Here is a 19428-nt window from a genome sequence, read left to right as displayed (position 1 = left end):
TTATGGAATGGAAGAGTAAAGGAGAAATTAATAAAACACTTTTAACCCTTACAGTTCTTAGGATACCTATTCTGAATCCAGTAAAACTTAAACAGGGAAAGGTATCTTCCAATATAGAAGAGTCTCAGCATAACATTTGTCTTTTTACCACTGCTATACCTAGCTGAATAACTACTTCTACTATTATGTGTTTTCCTTACATGCATAAAAAACTTAAGTCTCCTGAAGAAGCTATATAAAGGAAGCTAATTCCTTTCTGACAGTACTAAGAAAGTCCCACAAAGCCTCTGTGCTTTCAGATACATTTTGGGCAAAAGAATGGCAAAATGGGCTCTGTCTGTACAGGTGATATTGGGACAACTGTTGAGTCTGTAAAAGAATAGTCCTAAATTATTAGTTCCTCTTGCAGTCTTTCTGTTCTTCCTATGGAGGCAACTGCCTCCACCATCTTTAAGAGCTTAGCTATAGTTGCAAAAGTAGAAATGTGGTAACAGCTTTTGCTGCTCCTCTGTTAGCTTTGTTTCTTCTCAGTAAGAGAATTGCTGGCTAGTGGCTTTTCCTCCTTTTTTGGATATAGCTCAGTGGCATAACACCTTTCAGGTTCAGACAGTTTCCCTGGCAATGCTGGACTCTACTTTTCACAGAATCATTAAGGTTGGAAAAGACCTTTAAGGTCATCAACCACCAACGCACCACCCTACCCACTAAACCATATCCTTTTCTTCTGATTTATGTAGTGTTAAAGTATCTGATCAGATTCCAACTTGGTACTCAGTGCAGCTTCATAAGCAACTGTGCTGATACAGATGATGGGGCACCGTGACTGTGGAAGAAAACTAGTGAATGGCAGAGCAGAAAGTGGGACCGCAGTGTCTTAAACCAATAGCTTGAACAAAGGCAACAGATTACAAAGTGATAGTCTCATGCGGAGAGCCTGAGAAATGACAGAACTATTGTCCGTTTTGGCCTATCTTGTTTTGGTTGGTGTTACCTAATGCAAAACAATGTTGTCTTGTGATTTCCTGCATGTAGTTTTAAAATGTGAAATCCATTGAACACCTGGTCATTCCTTACCCAGCTTTAAGTATGGCCACTTGCAATAAAGTGTTAAAACTTCCGATTTTGTTGCAAGAAAGCAGACTTCTGCGTTCCTGTTCTGAATGTTAAAGACACAACGAGTTTTGTAATGCTGCTTTACTGGTCATTTCTAGTAACATACTGCTCATGAGAATAGCAATCATTGTTTTTGTAGTGGAACAATCACATGCTCATATTTTACGCTGCCGAGCTTCTCGTTTTACCAGGCTTTTATATCTCGAAATTTAAATTTTTTTAGGCAGCAATCTAAAATATTATGTTTACTTACTTGCTGTTAAATGGTAAGAGAAATAGGAATTTAAATGCAGTATTCTCTCTCCTCATCTCTATTTGGTATTCTGCAGTGTAAATTGAAAGTGCTTACAAAAAATTACAGGTAGCTAAAAGATTTGGCCATGCAGTACGTTTACCTACCTGTTGACTACAGAAATAAAAATTTTTATATATATGTATGACAAATTACTTTCCCGTCATTGAGACAGGAATTGAGGAAGAGATTTACTTGATCACTGCTTCAAATTATGATTCAGAAAGAACTTCAAACAAGCCTGGCACCTATTGCATCTCAACTGTGAACACCTAAAATAACTGAGTGAATATATCATACCATTCTTTGAGATGCCAAAGCTATGAAACACTAAATTATCTTTCAAAAAATGGCAGAAGTTATGACAAAGGCTTTCTACACCAATTTTGTAGTATGGTGTCTGGACTCTTTAAATATGTTTGACAGTTCCATTATCTCTCTTAAAACAGGTGACACCAGCAAATAAGGTGAAATTCACCATGAATTACATCAGTTCATTTATAGTTGAAATCTTCACGCTTTTAAGATCATTTCTATATGCATCTACATACTGCTGTAATGTGACATTCTATAAAATAATGAAGAAATGCTAGTCTCACATTTGCCTACATTTATCTCATTTTAACCCAAACTCCAGGTAGCTCACTGAGATGATTTAAAAGAATATAGCTATCTGTAATGTTATAAAAAAAAGATAGTTGAGAAGCAATTTTGAACAGAAGCATCACTAGCAAATGTAAAATGGGTATATATAGAATCCATAACAGCTTGCTACAGAACAAAAGAGCCAAATAACTTTCTGAATACCCCTAAGAGTAAGTCTTTCTGGAAAGAAACTCAAGTATGGTAACTTCATAATATGTCACTTCTTAATACCTGATTATTGGGGGGAGGAGGGGGTAAGACCAGTGATACTTTTTTTAATTAGTTCAGAGTAGTCAGCATTTATGGAGAAAAAAGGCAAAAAACAGGTCAACAAAATTGCTATATAAATAAAGGATGAGTTAGTGAGCTCTAAGACAGTAGAAGCAGGGTGTGACGTAGTCCCAGGTAAGAAAAATTAAAAACTGCAAATATTTATGGATATGCAAGTTAATGTATAGTTTAGTGTACTCATCATATTCCTCAGTTTATGAAAATACAGTATTATCTTATGTATGTAAGAACCATTTTTAAATGGCTGGCAGATGAGAAATTTGGTTTACCTTTAACGTGTTCTATTTTTAACTGTTGCCTGCTACAGTTTTAAGTAGCTACAAGAAAAGTATGGCCAGAGAAAATGTATGTGTGTAAGGAGTCAAATGTACTTCATTTCTAATCCCGGTTTGACTCTGGATTTCAGGGTATCATTGTTGGAGAGGGTGGTGTGTTAGAAGGGGGAGAAAGAAAAACAAACAACAAAAACCAAACAAATGAAAACTCCTCTTCCAATGAGGCTGGAGAGTAGAATGACATCAAATGTCCACTGTTTATATATATATATAGTTAGTGTGTGTGTATATGGAGAGATATGTATCACTGTGGATATTTATTTTCTCAAATAAATGGGCTTTCCTTAAAAATGGAACTCATATACATGATATCAGCCTTTATATTGGCCTTTACTTCAGCCTTTAGCTCCTTTATTTTATACTTGCTTTTATAGAATGTACTTAATTTGAGATAAACTTCTAATATAAAAAAAATGAGAACAAGAATATTTAAAAAGGGGTTTTTAGAAGTTGAACAACTGTCTCCTAGAATTTTATACCCTTAAAATACAGAGTTGCTTGATTCCAGAAAGCACCAAAAATGACAGGCAGTTTAACCTATATGCCCTTTATGCATAGCTATTTTGTGACTAGAACCAATGATTGCTGTTAGAATGGGAATGTATGACACCCACATTTATCCATGCTTAAAGAAACTACTGAAAGTCTGTCTTTGACTCCAAGAGAGTCAAAGCCACAAAACTAAGCAAACACTAAAATTTGTAAAAACTTGTCAAATGGTACATAGAACTTGCAAACCAAAACATCACTAGGTTTTTGGGCTTCACAGACCTGAGTTAGATGACATCACAAGAGACTCCCTTCTGTAGCTGTATGGATCAGGTCATTCAATCTTAGCCCTTAATGCTCAGTCTGAATTTAGTACTTTTGAATGTATATTGAAATGGTTATATTTACCAGCTACATAGCTGATGGACAAAGTTCTTTGATTTTAGTAAAGCTTGTTCTTTTAGTTAAGTATTTTGAGATCATAAAAAGATGGAGCCTTAAAGAAATGCCTCCAGAGTTAAAGATGTAATTTCAGCGGTTTGTACAAAGAAAGAACATCAGTTCAAAATGCTGTATTCATTGTATTTCAGTTACCTTACAGTTCATTAAATTTCAGTTTTTAAAACAGACACATAGCACTTTGGTACAACCACTGAATTTACACTTACTGATCTTTTACTGAGAGCTGGCAGAGTATCTTGGTCATTATGCAAAACATACCAATTTTAGATTAACTACTGTCATAGTGCAGCACTGATGTCCACAAATGTAATGTGAGCATTTTGGTAAATGCTACAATATGGCAAAACTTAAAACATATCTGCTATTGTAACTAAAAGGAAGGTAAAATAGAAACATCAGTCTGTTTTATGTTCTATACTGTTCCCTGTTACCACCTTTACAGAACAGAAGTTAGGGCTGATGTTGCATTGTTTTCAAATATCACGCTTTTCAGCTTATGAGCAAATTAATTTAGGTAATTTTAAGGACTAATCAACTTCTGCTACAAAATAGTAAAACATGATCTATTTTATTGCAAAACATTAGAAGTTGATGAGTCCAAGAGTTTCAGGCCAAAACTCCTAATGCATGCTGCCCTGTTTGTATCCAAATGTTATTGTCCATTCTGCTTGTTCTGCGCTTTTCTCAAGCCTGTGGTAGGGTTAGAAATGCAAAGGTCAATTAAGGATAAGTTTAAAATTGAATATTCTTTCTTTATAGTTCAGGATATTTTCTCTGCTTTGCTTTTCATTATGTATTGTTTTTCTTTTATCAGTGGAAGTGAAGAGTTATATTTAATGGCCTAATTTTTTTGCTTAGCTGCCAGGTATTTTATTTTCATTTAGTGTTTTAAGTCGAAGCCAATCTACAATAGTGTATTGCTATTTTTTTTTCCATCATCATCTTATCTGTCTTCTAGTTGGATAAACTAAATTATTCAGTATTTGTGGAAAACTCTGTAGATGTTTTATGTACAATTTATTTTAGGATCACTATTTCTAGCTAGTGTGTGCTTTAAGCTTTAAAATGAGCATAAAAAGCACTATGCAATTTTAACATTTGGTTCTGATGTAACTACTGAAATACAAATGAATACAATGATATTCCTTAGTTCATGCCACTATCCTTTAAAAAACAAACCAAACAAAAGAAACCCTCCAAAAACCTGAAAAAAACCCACCCTCCCTTAAAAAAGAAAAATCAAAGTCACATTCTCCCTAGCAGCTGCCTTCCAGTGGGTTACCCATTTGCTGTACAGACAGAATTTCCTGTCCCAGAGTGGTTGTGAAGCTAAATGACTTGCAGGTGAAGGAGTTCGGGAGACCTGTGGGGAAGCCAGACATGCACACAGTTGGCTTGAAACTGCTGTTAACAACTGCATCTAGCAATATTTCACCCAGTGGGTAGGAGTTGTTTCAGGTCAAGGATGGTGGTATTACTATTAAAGAGGTGATGTGATTAAAAAAAAAAAAAGCTTTTCCTTCTATTATAGACATAGCAGATTTTTTAATATTACTAAGCAAAATAAGGCTTTTCTAATGCTTTTGTTACATAAAGTTCTATTTCACAAGAGTAATAGGTGATAAAGAACAAGTTTTGTCTACTGATTCTCATACCAGCAGCACAAAACTACAACATTTTGCTTTAAAAGCGGAGGGATACTTAAATTCAAACAAAACACAACTTTCTCATACTTTTTAATTAATAACATAACTTCAAGAAGGTGGATTTACTTATGATTTAACTATGGAATTATATTATGATCTAATACAAGAACATAACATATATAAAAAGCACGTGAAGCGTTCCTTAACTAGCCAGTTTGGGTGCGGGCCTGGGAGAAACTGTTTTTGACATTTTTGTGGCTGTGCAGTGACGAGGGTGTGCGGAGACATCACTGAGACGAGCAAGACTCTGCCTTTCCTATCCCTTGCTTACAGCAGAATACTGCATCACTTAAATCACTGAGACGGAAACGGGCTTACCTAATGAGACATCCTCAAATTAGTTCGAACAGTCGCCTGTTCGTGAGCTCGCTTGAACGTGTAACCGGTAACTTCAGTCCGAGCGAGGGTTACACGAGTTCACGTGTCCCCACTTCGCCACCGGAGCGAGTTTCCGAAAGCCTCAGAGCAACCGGCTGGAAGCGCTGATGCGAGTGACCGGTTCTTACGGTTCTTCACGTTTTTAGGGAGGTGCCGGTGTTTCTCCTTCATTTAGCAGGAACGCGGCTCAGTTCCGCGGTGCAGGGAGGGACCGCCGCGGCCTGGCTCCCGCGGGCCGCCCCGGACCCGGGCCGCTGCTGCCGGGCCCGGAGGCGAGGAGCGCTTCCCGTTCCCCGGGCGGCCGCGCAGCCGGAGCCCCCGCTCCGGCCCGTGCTCGGGGGGCGCCGCGCTCGAAGGCAACGGGGCGGCCCCGCTGCCGCCCCCGCGCGGGTCGGGGTAAGTTCAGCGCTCGGGGCGGGCTACCCTTCGGCCCGGCGCCCAGCCGGCCCCGAGTGACGGGAGAGGTCGGGGCCGGCGCCTCTCCGCTCTCCCCCTCTTCTGTGGCCCAAGCTGTCCGTAGCCGGGCCGCCGTCAGGGAGAGGCACACGCCTCGGGCGGGGGGCGCGGATCTGGGGCCAGCTGAACCCCCTACACCCCCACGGGAGCGGAGCGCGCCTTCCCCGGCGCAGCTCAGAGGCAGGCGAGCGGAGCGTGAAGAAAAGCCACCCTCCTCCCTACGTCCCCCCCCCCCCCCCCCACCCGCGAGACGGGGCCCGCGGGGAGCAGCTGCGCCCCCGCCCCCCCACGAGTGGTGCCCCGTGCCCGCTGCCCAGCCGCTGCGAGCTCGCCCGCGCTCCCGAGCCCGCGCTCCCGTGCCCGCGCTGCGCGCGCTCTCCCCCGGGCGGCGCTGTGCCCGCGCCCCTGCGCGATGCAGTGTGGGAATGGCTGTGGCGCTGGGGTTGGCTGAAAGAGGCGGCCAGTCGAGGTTTAATGTCCGCCATGTTGGCCGTGGCGTATTGAGCGGAGCCGGAGCGGCGGAGGAGAGGAGCCAGCGCCCAGCCCAGCCGCGCCAGCCGGCGCCGCCGGGCCCCGTGTCGGAGTGCGCCCCGCCCTGCCGGGGGAGCCCCGGTCCCTCCATGAGAGCGCTCGGCGGGGTCCGGCTCTCAGCTCGGAGCGCTCTTGCTGTCGCCCCCCCCTCCCCAGCCGGAGCCGCCATCGCCGCCTAACATGAGCAAACTGTCGTTCCGGGCCCGGGCGCTGGACGCGTCCAAGCCGCTGCCCGTCTTCCGCTGCGAGGACCTGCCCGACTTGGCCGAATATGCCTCCATTAACCGGGCCGTGCCGCAGATGCCCACGGGCATGGAGAAGGAAGAGGAGTCGGTACGTGAGACCCCCCCCCCCTCGGCCGGGTCCCTCCATCCCCCCCGCACCCAGGGCCCCCACCTTCGCCTCTGCGCAAGCACAAAATGGCCGCCATCTTCTCCCCACTCTCCCCGCCCGCCGGGAGGGGGGGGAAACCTGGGGAGGGAAGGCGCCGAGCCCGGCGGCCCCTTACCGCACCTTCCCCTAGCGCTGCCCTGCGGCCCCCTCTCCCCCGTGCCCGCGCCCCGCGGTAGCTGGTGGCCCTTTCGCGAGGCCCCGAAAGGCACAAAGGGGGTCACGTGATACCGCGGGCGGCCGCCATTTTGTCTCTTGGTTCTTGGGCCGGGCCTTGTGCGGCAGCGGCGAGGAGACGGGCCGCGGCGGCGCCGTGCCCGCTCTAACCCACCGGGTGGCGCTGCCGGGCCAGGCGCCGCCGCAGGGGGCGCTCGGCGGCGGGCGGCGCTCGGAAGTTGTGGCTGCTGGCGCGGGAGCGCGCGCCGGCCCGGGCCGCCCTCGTGGGGGAGCAACGGCCGGGGCGGGAAGCGGGGCCCCGCGTTGAGGCCGCGGGGAGCTGAGCGGGGCCCGTTGCTGGCTGCGGAAGCGTTGTTGTCCTGGCCGGCGTCCCCGTGCGTTTGTTGTGGCGGCCTGCCGCCTCCTGACGGGCGGTAGCGCTCGGGCAGCCAGTGAGCTGCTCCGGCGGGAACTGAGCTCTGTGTTGCTGGTGTAGTTGACATTTGTTGCCAGAAATAGAAAGTGGAAGGGCTTCTGTTCATATTTATTTGAAAACCCTACGAGCGCCTTCGGAGACGAGCACGATGTAAGTAAAATTGTGGTGGTGCCTGCGTGGAAATGCAGAAGTCAATACTGAAATACTGCTCAAAGTAAGGAAATGGGTGTTTGGAGGCCAAAACTCTTCATCATTTCCCTTTCAATTTTGCTGGCTCGGTGGAGAGTGAAGCTTAAACCTTTTCGAACTTCAGGATCATTTAATCATTCACTCGACATATTCCAAAACAGGTATAACATTCAGTAGTTGTTATTGCTGAAGATCCCTGCTGAAGTGGGTTGTTACTCTCAGTGTTTGCAGATCTTTAGTATAATGATTTTTCCCCATTTGTGCATTAAGCACAGCAAATAGGAGAGAACTGTAGAAATGTAGTGATAAGAACACGTGACAATTTCATGGTCCTGGGTTTTGATAGCTGCCAGGCTGCCGTTGTCCTTCGAAGGTGACAGGCTATAACGTTCCTGTTTGTATTTGTAGATGTAGCAAACTTTGAGTTACGTTTATTTTACGTTTTAGAGAAGTATCTTTAAATGTAGTAGTCTCTTTGTGGCACTAACTGTGCTAAGTTAACTGATTCTGTGAGGTTTTATGAAATGTCTTCAGGCTGAATGATTATTCTAGAGTAGTACTCTTAGCATGTTGTTGTCTCCATTCAGTAACTACTCTCTGAAGCTTTTGTAGTGTAATTGCGTACCATTTATAACATAATTTAGTATTTCCAAGTCCTGTGCAAGTCATAAATTGCTTTAAGCATCCACTAAAATGTGTTTTGTGAAAAGTGAGTGGTGTTTTTTTAGTGGTTTTGCTTTCGTGGTGTTTATTTTTGTGAAGATGCTCAAAACTTTAGCATGGTATCTATTAAGTAGTAGTATTTTAAGTGGTAGGTAGCTGTGCTTAGATGCTCATGTTTCTTTTGATGCAGTAGATGTATTCTGAATTGATACCTGTATATTCTGAATATGAAAGAGCACCCTTAATTTCTACTTCTACCAGACTTTTAAATTTTATGTTTGCTGTGGTGCTTCTGTGCCGAGTTTATTTCTCAGTTAAAGTCAGCAAGTGTGCATGCATGCATGCATTTATGTAGAAATGTCAGGTGGCTATCTTTCTCTTTACTGTTTGCTTGGCAGTTACAAGTTTTCAGGCTAGAAAACTACATGGGGTAACTATATAGCCTCCATAAACCCAGGGATATATGTCCTAGCTAAGGAAAAACAGTCATAGGCAAGAGAACACTTCTAAATGTTAATTATAAGACTTGGTTCTGTGGCTAGTGTGATGCTTTTGTTTACTAAATGTAGCTTTGAGGGTTAAACTTCAGAGCTGTAGGTGTAAGTAGTCGCTTTCCACAGTTAAAGTTTGTTCATGCCTTTGTTATAAATATATGTCAACACACACACACACACACCTGCGAGAGAAATTTGTTTGCCATCAGTAAACGCAGGTGTCTTCCTGAATCCTTTTTGGATCTTCTTGCATAAAATAGTTCATGTTAAACTCTCTCCCCCGTCCTGTTTCTAAAAACTTGCTAAATTTCCTTCCTTCTCTGTTGTCGACCCAAAAAGCTTTCTCTTCAGTTTTATGATGGTGTTGACAATGAAGAGACCTGGTAGTTGACTGAAGTTAGGGCAAACGTCACAGGTTTAATACCCTACTACATTGTTTCCCAAATTTCATGCCTCGCAGGATTTAGGGAAGTTGGGAGTTGTTTGGGTTATGTAGCAGTTAAAGACTTAAGTTAGAGGCTTTTTTTCCTAGTACTTACAAAAATAATAGGTATTTTGTGTTATTCATTTCTTTACAAATAGACGGCAAAGTGTCCATAAGAATCCGGTGGCTTCAACTAGTGTGAACAGGCATTTATAACTATTTTATAAATAGAATTCTAACATTGCCTTGAGTTTTGCATAAATGTAATTTTAAATGAATGCATATTTGGAGTTAAGAGCGCTTCTCTTCACTAAATAACTTTCCTTAGGGAAAAACGCAACCAAAGAGATTTAATATTCAAGCGTGAAGTCACAAGATATTTAAATGACTAATTAGTGTTTTGATGCACAAAAGGGAATCTAGTTTGCTTCCCTTTTGTCTTACCTTTCCCCCATCCTGTTCCTGCAAACAACAAATATGGAAAATAGTACATCTTCATTATTAGAATGGGAAACTTCAGTTGAGCAGTGATGTTTTGTAAGAGTCTTCAGAAGGAAAAACAACCTTGCTAAGTTGGTCAGAGTTCTAAAATATGCAATGGATAAGAGGGATATAGTAACTCTTTAAAAGGAAGTGGCAACTCTTAGTTGAGCCTTGCCTTAAAGTGCTGTTAATTCCGTCAACAAGTAGAGTATACCTTTCTGCTTAGTAAGTTGTAACTTCAGTTACAGGTTTTGTTTGCAGGTAAAAGACTATAGTAAAAAGCTGTTTGGCACACAGACAGTGGTAATTGAAGTTATCAGCTGATGCTGTATTCTGACAGTTGGTTTAGCTCCCAAGTTTCTAGGGTAAACACATTGTGGCTGTTGCTAAATCTAAGAAACCAGAAACTATGAGGAGACATATGCATCTCTAAAGAAAAAAGAAAGCCTTCAAAATGTAATGACACTCGTTATGCAACACTAAACATCCCCTGTATTATTTCAAAATCCTGGTTTTGATCAAAACACATCCTTAGTGCTGTAATTTTGAGAACCAGACAACAGACCACTGTTACTAATACAGTAATGCAGATTTGGCTAACAAGTCCATTTTGACTTATAACTACCTGAATAAAGAAGTACATGGATCTTTATCCTTTGTGAAGGATTTTTTTTTTTTAAAGTGTTCATTTGTGTGGCCTGTTACTTGTTTTTTTTGAGGGGGCTGTTGCTTTTCTTTTTCTTCAACTGGGAATTCAGATTCTAGGCTGGAAGGAGACAGCTGGAAAAGCAGAGGAGAGGTAACTTTAGTTGTTTGAGAAAATGCTTTACTGAAAATAAGACAGACTGAAGTCTTTTGAACATGTTCAGTAATTTATGTTTCAGAAAGAAAGCTTGCATAGCTTTACAGGCATCCTAGGTTTGATGGCCTCCAACCAAACCAAGGAAAACTACACTTGTTTTCCCTGCATTTTTCTGAAAGGAAAGGAGATAGGACACACCACATCCCCAGCCTCCAGAGTCTCCTAGAATAAAAATAGAGACTTAGGGGGGATTTGAGACTTTGTAGATAATTTTCCACAAGGATTTTTTTTTTTTTTTTTAATTATTGTCAATACAGTTGGGGTTTTGTTGTGTGGATGGTTATTTTTTTTTGTTTGTTTTTAAAGACAGTTAAAAGAAGAACTTATTCATGTGTTTGAAGCACCTCATATTAACATTTATAAGGCATTTTTAAAATGTCAGGACATACGAAGTTCTTAGCTGAAGCAGTGCCTCAACAAAGATTAGTGTGTGAGCAGAAATACTTTTAATTAAGTGCTGTAGTATACATTAGATAAATGAATTATCTAAATAGGAAAATATGGATATGTTGATGACATTTCTACAGTTAATAGTCTTAGGGCAATTGTCATGGGTTTGAGTTTTTTTCTGTTTTGCTTTTTTGTTGAGTGAGTTAGTTATCTTGGTGTAAATGCTGATACTACTGTGGTCATACTAAGGTTTTGGATGTTACATTGCCATTTAGTCTTACGCATGTTCAAGTTTGTGTAGGTTAGATGCACATTTTCCATCGGGTAAACTTTTCTAAATCCCAGTGTGTCTGTCCTTGGTGTTGAGGCAGGGGAGAGAGTATCAAGTGGTGAGAAGTCCTGTTACTTTATTGTATTACTCTCTGAACTCGCTGTTCTGACTGAGCTCAATCCGGTGGTTAGTCTTTGCCCTCATCTTAACTCTGGAGTAGCAGCTTTCTTGTGCTACTAGATTTCTCCAGACTGATGCACTATGTGGAGTTTTGTTTTTAAGGTTCAGAGTTTAAAATTTGAGCTTGCTTTCTGATTTTAGTTAGTGTTGGTAGTAGCAGATAGAAGAATTAAGCACTCAGTCTGAAATCATAAGCTGTACAGCTGTTCAGTCAGTTCTTGCTGTTTTTCTTTCCATATGTGTTATGATAGAACTAACAGGTTGCACAGAAGGTGGAATTAAGTCTGTATGTGCGATTGTCATCTGTAAATACTGTCATACTCTATTACATGGTGTTTGAGCAAACTTGAAATAGTTTAAAATGTGGTTTTGGTCTCTTTAACTACAACTATGGATTTAATCTTCACTGGCCTGGCTTTGGGGATGTTTAAGAAAAGCTTATTTGGTAAAATTGAATTATTAGACATAATTTTTTTCCCCCCCTAATACCAGCATGACCTGTCAGTATTTGCTAAATGCTTTAGAAGACCTGATGAAAATAAGCTAATGTTCATTCAAACGCTTTGGAACACTTTAAACATACTCTTTAATAGGATGTGTCTTAATTTAGCAAAGCTTTACCTGGTTAATTTCCCATTTACCCAGTTTGGGTAGGCTGAAGGATCACATCCTCTCTGTAAAACTGCCTTGAGCACAGCTACCATAGATCTTTTCCAAGCAATATCTGTTCAGAAAATATGCCCTTCTCTTCCCAAATCTATGCTGGAGGCATTGGGAAGCTACCATAGCCAGATTCTCTTGCTGCCCTTATCAAGGAAAAAAGCTGGTAAGGAATGTACAAGAAGGGACCCATAGGTCTCCATCTAAGCCGTGATAAAATTAAAAATGTGTGAAGTAACTGTATAGCTGAGTTGTAATTAAGTCAGTGTATGAATGGTCTTGAATTACATATGTGAATTTAACTAAAGGTCCTGTAGTCTTTTTTGTTCATTGCATTATTGCCAGCTTCAGAAACTGTGTTCTCTGTGTGCGTCTATAAAAATACGTATTTTCTGCTAATTAAACAGCTGTGTACATGGTGTCTAAGTACTCTTAAAATAGCCACTACCTTGCTGATGCAGAATTCGCTGATAGTGTTTTAGGATCTTGTAGGGGCAATCAGAATTATATGACTGTAAAATCTTAACAGATACTGTAACTGAATCATCAGTTTCAAGTCTGGACTAATTTATTTTTTCTTTGACGTAGAGTCAGGAAAGTCCCTATAAAGTTTTTAGGTTACTAACAGAGAATCTGTGTGTCCCTGGCACCCCACCCCCAGTTGTACAGATCAAGTATAATTTTAAAACAGATGAACTGAACTCCTTTAGTGGTGTTGTCTTAGATCAGAAGTAAAACTTTATAGGATCCTTAAGTAAATGGGGAGAGTAGAGGCAAATGTTTTTGCATACTCATTTGGTTCAGGGGTCCTGCAAAGTGGAAGAGTATTGCTTCCTGTTTATGTCATGTTCCCCTTTGTCCAGCTTTTCTGCTCTCTCATAGTATGAGGCATTAATTTTATATACCAGTCTAATCTTTTTTTGTGCTTACCTCATAGATAAGATTTCTGAGAGCATATGTGTTTGATAATTTCATAGAAGGGGAACAGAGAAACAAGGGTTTGTTGCAATTTTGTCTAAAGCAACAGTCTACAAACACGTCGGTTCAGAGCTGGAAGAGAGTTTTCTGTGAGCTCGTATAATGGCCTTAATTTTACCTTTTAGTTTGGTATTGACCTTAGTAACTTACTCCAGATACATTTGTGTGAAAAAGATCCAAGATCCGTAGCCAGAAAATTTTGGGAGAAAAAGCATGACAGCTTACTACAAATGACCAAATTTCAAGTGTAAGAAAACTCCCATACCATGTCAAAATATTCAAGTGATTAAAAATGTTTGTTCTCTTTACTCCCTTTCTCTGTACCCAGCTCACACACTATTTAGTAATAGTGGCAGCTTCCTGGATATTTCTGCTTCAGTTACAGCAATGCTTTCTGTTCTGTTGTGTGTAGTGTTGGAAGGTATTCTGTGCACCTGAACATTCATGCAAGTTAGTCTGTCTGATGGTGAGAAGTAGCCTCTATAGTGAGCAATTTATACACTGTCTCCAACTAGCTAAAGAAACTGCTTAATTCTGTGATATGAAACCCACCTATACCAACAGTGTTTTCCTTTTGAAGTCACAGGGATAGTGGTGGCATAGACTTTGATTACAGATTGTTGGAGTTTGTTTGAGGCTGGAATGAGATTGCTCATCCCAACTTGAAAACAGAAGCAGCAAAATTTACCACATTCATCTGGGAACAAAAGTTACAGATTACACCTATGGGACTTAAAAATTTCCTGGAAGCTAGCAGCTCTATGTAAAAGTTAGGAATCATGACAGATGGACTGTTGTGACGCCATGGAAAAGTTGGTCAGTACCTTGAAGTTGCGAGCAGGGGACTGCCGTGAAGGTAGTTTGATAATGTGATGTTAGTTCTGTATATGGTGTCAGTTAAACATGTAATAATGGTGAAGGTGGACATGTCATGCTCTAAAGTAATGTTGAAAATAGTTAAGGTTTCAGAGAACAGCGAGAAGAGTTGGTTGATCATCAGTGCCTTATGCAGGTCAGGCTTCTCCAGGAGGCCCAAATTTTGTTCTGAAATGATGGAGAATATGAATTGGAAAACTCCCTTTGGAAGAATTTCAAGTCAGGACATTTGCATTCTAGGCGCATATGAGTATGTGTATATCACACTATTTTAACCTTTTCTTGATTTCCCAGTAATTGCATGAAGAGAAGGCATGTAACAGCAGCCGCTTACGCGTAGCAGAGTTAACTACAGTGAGACCAATTGTTCATGTTCAGACTTAAGATAAAAAAGGTTAGACTTACTTAGTGCCCTTTTATTTACAGTGAGGATGGTTAACCATTGGAAGAGATTAAAAAGTCTCTCTCAGATTATTTACATAAAGACTGGGGGAAAAGCCACAAAGATAACTTCATTAGCAGTATTCTTAATAGCACAAGAAGGAATACAAGTGGCAGGGTTTTGGAGTTAAAGAGGAGGAGCTTACATCAGGGTAAACCAAATAATTTTAAGGCCAAGCTTGGATGGAAAGACTTTAGCTCTTGGGAATTTTCACAGCCTGTTTTTAGGAGGAGCCCTATAAGGTTATCTTCCTGACTGTGTTTCAGATTTGATCTATCATACAATGGATTTCAGCAAAGGATCAGGTATTAATTACATACAGTAAAATATTAATAACATTAGTAATGGGAAGGGACAATAATTCAGTAATCTTAATGTTTGAGGATCAAGGTGACATGGCTTTATTTTTCTTTTCATTTTAATAGCTAATGGTCTGTATTTTATTTCAGTAAAACTTAAGTTGTTCACAGGAATCTGCCTAATCCTAGTTTCGGGTAGAAAGAAGTGCAAAGTGGCAAGCCCTTTAATCTGCTAATGTTTTCTTTGAGTAGACCACTTTGTTGCTGTCTCAATAATTGTGCCATAATTATATGACCAAATTCCTCAGAAACGTATATTTCGGTTATTTCAATATCAATTTGTAAAGAGTATTCAATGTGAGCTTTGAATACCTGTAAGTTAATACATTACTTTTTCAAGTCTCTGTTTTAAAGGAATGTGTGTGTATTTGTGTGGGAGTCTGTTCTGCTAGAACAGAATAATGTGCTGGCCTTAGGTATATGTAATAAGTTACTTGTTCTTTTTCCTCTTCATTTCCACTTTCTACTTATAAGAGGAAAAACTAGCTTTAATATCAAGGAATGCATCAAATGACTAATGCATCAGAATAAAAATGCTGGCTGCTGCTTTTGTATCTGTATATATCCTCTTCCTGTTTAATGAGCCTTTATGTACGTTCTGTTCTCCCTTCCACCAGTGTATTTCTGTGTATTCAGCTGTATGTACAGTCAAGGACTAACCCTGTTCCTTCTGGGAGGATCTTTCTGGTTAAACAAATAGTTGAGGGTGGAATAAAAGTTGAAAACTTCCTGGTCTGTCAGTCTCTTCAAACACAGGTAGTTTGAGAGAGGAAGCTAATCTCTTAAGGTTTAAGTACCACTCCTAAAGATTTGTTTCCTTTATGTTTAATCAGGAGTTAAGAAATTAATGCTTTTTGAGTTGGAAGCTTTCAAGAGGGTGTTGCTGGAAAGGATTGCTTTCCAACATCTGTTTACGTTCATACCTTTATACCAATTTCATGAGTTTGAGGTTGTTTCTTCCTAGTTGTAGATAGCAATTAATTAGAGATCTTGTAGCCTGACTGGGAGACTTACCAAGCTTACACTTGAGGAGAGAGATCTGTAGCAAAGGCTGCCCTATATATCCATTTCATGCTACTCTTCCTTTTCTGTTACAATTAAAGGCTGTAGTAGAATAGTCAGAAACAAATAGACTATTTCAGTCAGAAGGGACCTACAACAATCATCTAGTCCAACTACCTGACCAATTCAGGCTGACCAAGGTAAAGCATGTCACTAAGGACATTGTCCAAATGCCTTTTAAAGACTGACAGGCTTGTGGCACCAACCACCTCTCTAGGAAGCCTCTTCAGTGCTTGACCACCCCTTCAGTAAAGAAATGCAAGTCTTCAGATTCTTCTCTGATTAGATGTCCAGCTGAAAGCATGGCTGCTAGGAAGGTGTTGGCGTGGAAATTTGAATTCTGCATAGGCTTCTGTTTCCAGATTTTAATTTTCAAAACTCGAGGATTTTGTGCAAGGCTGTGGTGTTAAGAAAGTGTAATGAATGTGGGTGAAATGGGCCGAACTTGTTTTGTAAAGGTAAGAAGGGTGCAAGTTGCTTTACCAGTCTCTATTGATCTGTAATGAGTCTCACCCAAAATGCCTTTCTCAGCGTAGGTATGGAAACATTTGACGTAACTCTTTGTTTTCTCTTTTGTCTGTGCCATTATCGTTCCTGGTGTTACTCTGTCTGCATAGTGTGTGACATCTTTTCTCCAGACGCTTCACAAGATTTAGTTACTTGAAATGTCCCATTCTCTTATGTTTTTAAATTCTCTAGTTTTGTTCTCCTTCTTAAGTTTCTTTGAACACTGGTGATAAAATTGTATTCCTGGTTTCCCCTGTGTCTTTATGTTTTTCCTTAAGAAATGTAGCTTTTAACTGTATGGTAAATCTATACTCTCCACCCCCAATCCTATAGTAGTATTTCAGCAGGACGTGTCCTGTGTGCCTTTTTGATATCTGATTCTTCATGCTTCTTAAATTACAAGAAAAAGAATTCTGAAAAGGGTGGCAGAAAATAGAAACTGACTTCAGGAAGAAGATCTTACAGAATTGTGATCTAATTTGTAGTGCTTACAATTCAGTAACCTAGATATATCTCAGAAAAGAGCTGAATTCAAAACAACAGGATGTTTTTATTGGAGAGCTTAGGAGTAAGGCTACAGGTAAGAGCCAACTTGAGTTTGAGCCCTGAAGAATTTTTGTGTTTTGTGTAGTTACTGGAATCCTTTTAAGTGGGTTACTTCTACAAAACTGTTGGATCCTTCAGATGCTTATGGATAAATGTATGCACTCTCTTCTGTTTCTCAACAATTTTACTTTTTTTACTATGATGTTCTTTGCCAAATGTCATGATGTTATTTGCTCTTCTCTTGCTATTTATTTTCTGTTTTGTTAGAATAAGATTATGATTAATACTAATATTAGTGCACTAGCGCTGCTTTCTGATGAGGATGTTGTGGTCTTAAAGTAGGTTGAGAACTATATGAGACTGTTCAAATGTTAGGAATAAAGGTAGTTTTAATATTCACAGTCCATCTTGGGCAGGTAGTACATTTCATCTAGTTGGAACTTCAACAAACTTCAAGTCAATAGGCAAGACTTTATTTTCTTGCAGTTTGTATGAGGGGAAAGAACCTGAGCTACCAGAACTGAAGTAAACCAACTTCCCTTTTTTTGTCTGTAATGTGAGGTTTGTTCAGTGTGGAAAAAAGTGTGTGTGGGAAATCCGTGAAACATGCATTTTCACAAAGTGCCTCTGTCTAAAAAAATGTTTACCAGAGCTGCAGGATAAGAGTGACTAACAGAACTTTCTGTTGCATGTTCATTCTCTTAGCCTTCTGAGGGAGAGGTGTTTCCTCTGAGGTGTCTTGTCTTGAAGCTATTTAGAAACTTGCTTAATGGTAGCTAAATACTGAAAACAAAGTTGGCCTGTCTTGGGCTGGAACAGAAAGCAGTGAGGTGGTGTTTTTTTATGCTCTTCAGGGCTTCATTGGAGGAAGTTGTTGCAATTAATGCATTAACCCTTATGTCTGGCCTGGTTTTCCGTAGCATCTATACTTTTACTGTAGAAAGACCTTGAGCTGGTAGATGGTAGTTGTTAAATGTTGGCTTTGGGAGCTTTTAGGTAGTTGGAGTGTGGGCTACAGAATGTCCTAGGTAGAAGACAAAACTTTTTAGCATTTTAAAATCTGGAGAAGCTGATGAGGCAGGAGAAGCTCTGAAATGTTCCTAGTAGGTTTATGTTACTGAGGAAAGTATACCTTGAACTATCTACTAGCTATAATTTTGGAAGGGTTAACGTCATGGGTATGTTGTGTGACTAGTTCAGTCAGAAAGTAACAGTTTCATCTTTGTATGGCAGGATAATATGAAGTTCCAAAGCCATCTAGAAGCAATAGGAAAAACATTAATGGATATTCTTGTTGGTAAATGAGAGCCTATCAAAAAAAAAATCAAACCTGCAAAACCAAGCCCTCTATTTGTTTACTATTGATTCATTTCATCAAGTAGAGAAGGTCCCTGTGCATGACTCAGTAACCTCATTATTTTTAAATGTTGTATCCAGTGGTTGACTTAACTCTAATTTGAAAAATCAAAGCAGCAAGATATCTGATACCTTATTTTGGCTTATATTAAATGGTAATTTCCCTGATACAGTTTTCTGGAAAAAAATACTTTGAATATTTTCCAACGTTAGTCTTCTCCTGAATAGCATTGTCCTGTCTCTCAGCAATCTAAGTTTGACCTCCTTTTGAGCACAGGTCAAGTAAAACTCTGGATAAGAAGCACTTTTTTAGTTAATAGAGAAGGGGAAGATTTAGCAATAAAGTTGCTGGAGTCTCTTATCCCAGACTGTTTTGTACTCTGAGGAGTGTACATAAATTTCAGTTCTATGTTTATACTGGATGTTTGTCTTGTTTTTGTGGTTTATTCGCACTGTTAACAGGGAGAATGAGTGTGCATGTATGTGTTAGCTTGTGGTGTGATTCCTTTTCAGATGGTCATAGACCTAAATGCTAGCTGAGAATTGTACTCTCTGGATTGTTTCAATACTTTGCTCTTTCATGCCTGTTAAATATGAATTATGCATTCACATTAGCTGAGAATGTTAGACAGTATTTATTGCTGAGGATTTGAAGGAAGCCACACCACTGCTTTAGCAAATGGCACTGTCTGCGCAGGTGGAATTGGAATTTGAGGTCCTAAGCCAGCTTTTGGCAGCAGTATTATTTCCAGGGATGGAGGGAACATCATCTTACTTTGGCTTACAGTTACTGAACTGACTCTACTTGGTCAAATCTTTGTCATAACACTGAATAGATGGAGGAAGTAGGAATACATTGTTTTGTGGATAGCTAACAGTGCTTCATAAGGTAGTTCCCTTTAACTTAGAAATTGGGAAAGGAATAAAACCTACTTAAGGAAAAAGCCATACAATACCATGTATTTGAGAGCTTCAAGTAGTTAATTATCAGAACAAGTGTGGTGTC

At 40.4% G+C, this 19428-nt stretch overlaps 1 protein-coding gene across 6 annotated transcripts in view; it reads left to right on the top strand.

The window, feature by feature from the left end:
• Positions 1-6878: 6878 nt before the first annotated feature.
• Positions 6879-19428, top strand: part of EPC1 (enhancer of polycomb homolog 1) — a gene marked incomplete at both ends in the record, with an annotated part of 51018 nt that continues 38468 nt past the window's right edge. For all 6 annotated transcript variants that reach the window (XM_081997001.1, XM_081997000.1, XM_081996999.1 and 3 more), the window contains one exon: positions 6879-7031. In XM_081997001.1, the coding sequence (XP_081853127.1) occupies positions 6879-7031 (153 nt within the window). The remainder of the gene's footprint in view (positions 7032-19428) is intronic.

The sequence above is a fragment of the Phaethon aethereus genome (genome assembly GCF_964289735.1).
Source record: "Phaethon aethereus genome assembly, chromosome: 2".
In the NCBI taxonomy this organism is placed as follows: Eukaryota; Metazoa; Chordata; class Aves; order Phaethontiformes; family Phaethontidae; genus Phaethon; species Phaethon aethereus.
The sequence above is the reverse complement of the archived record's forward strand: the minus strand, read 5'-3'. Positions and strand labels throughout refer to the sequence as shown.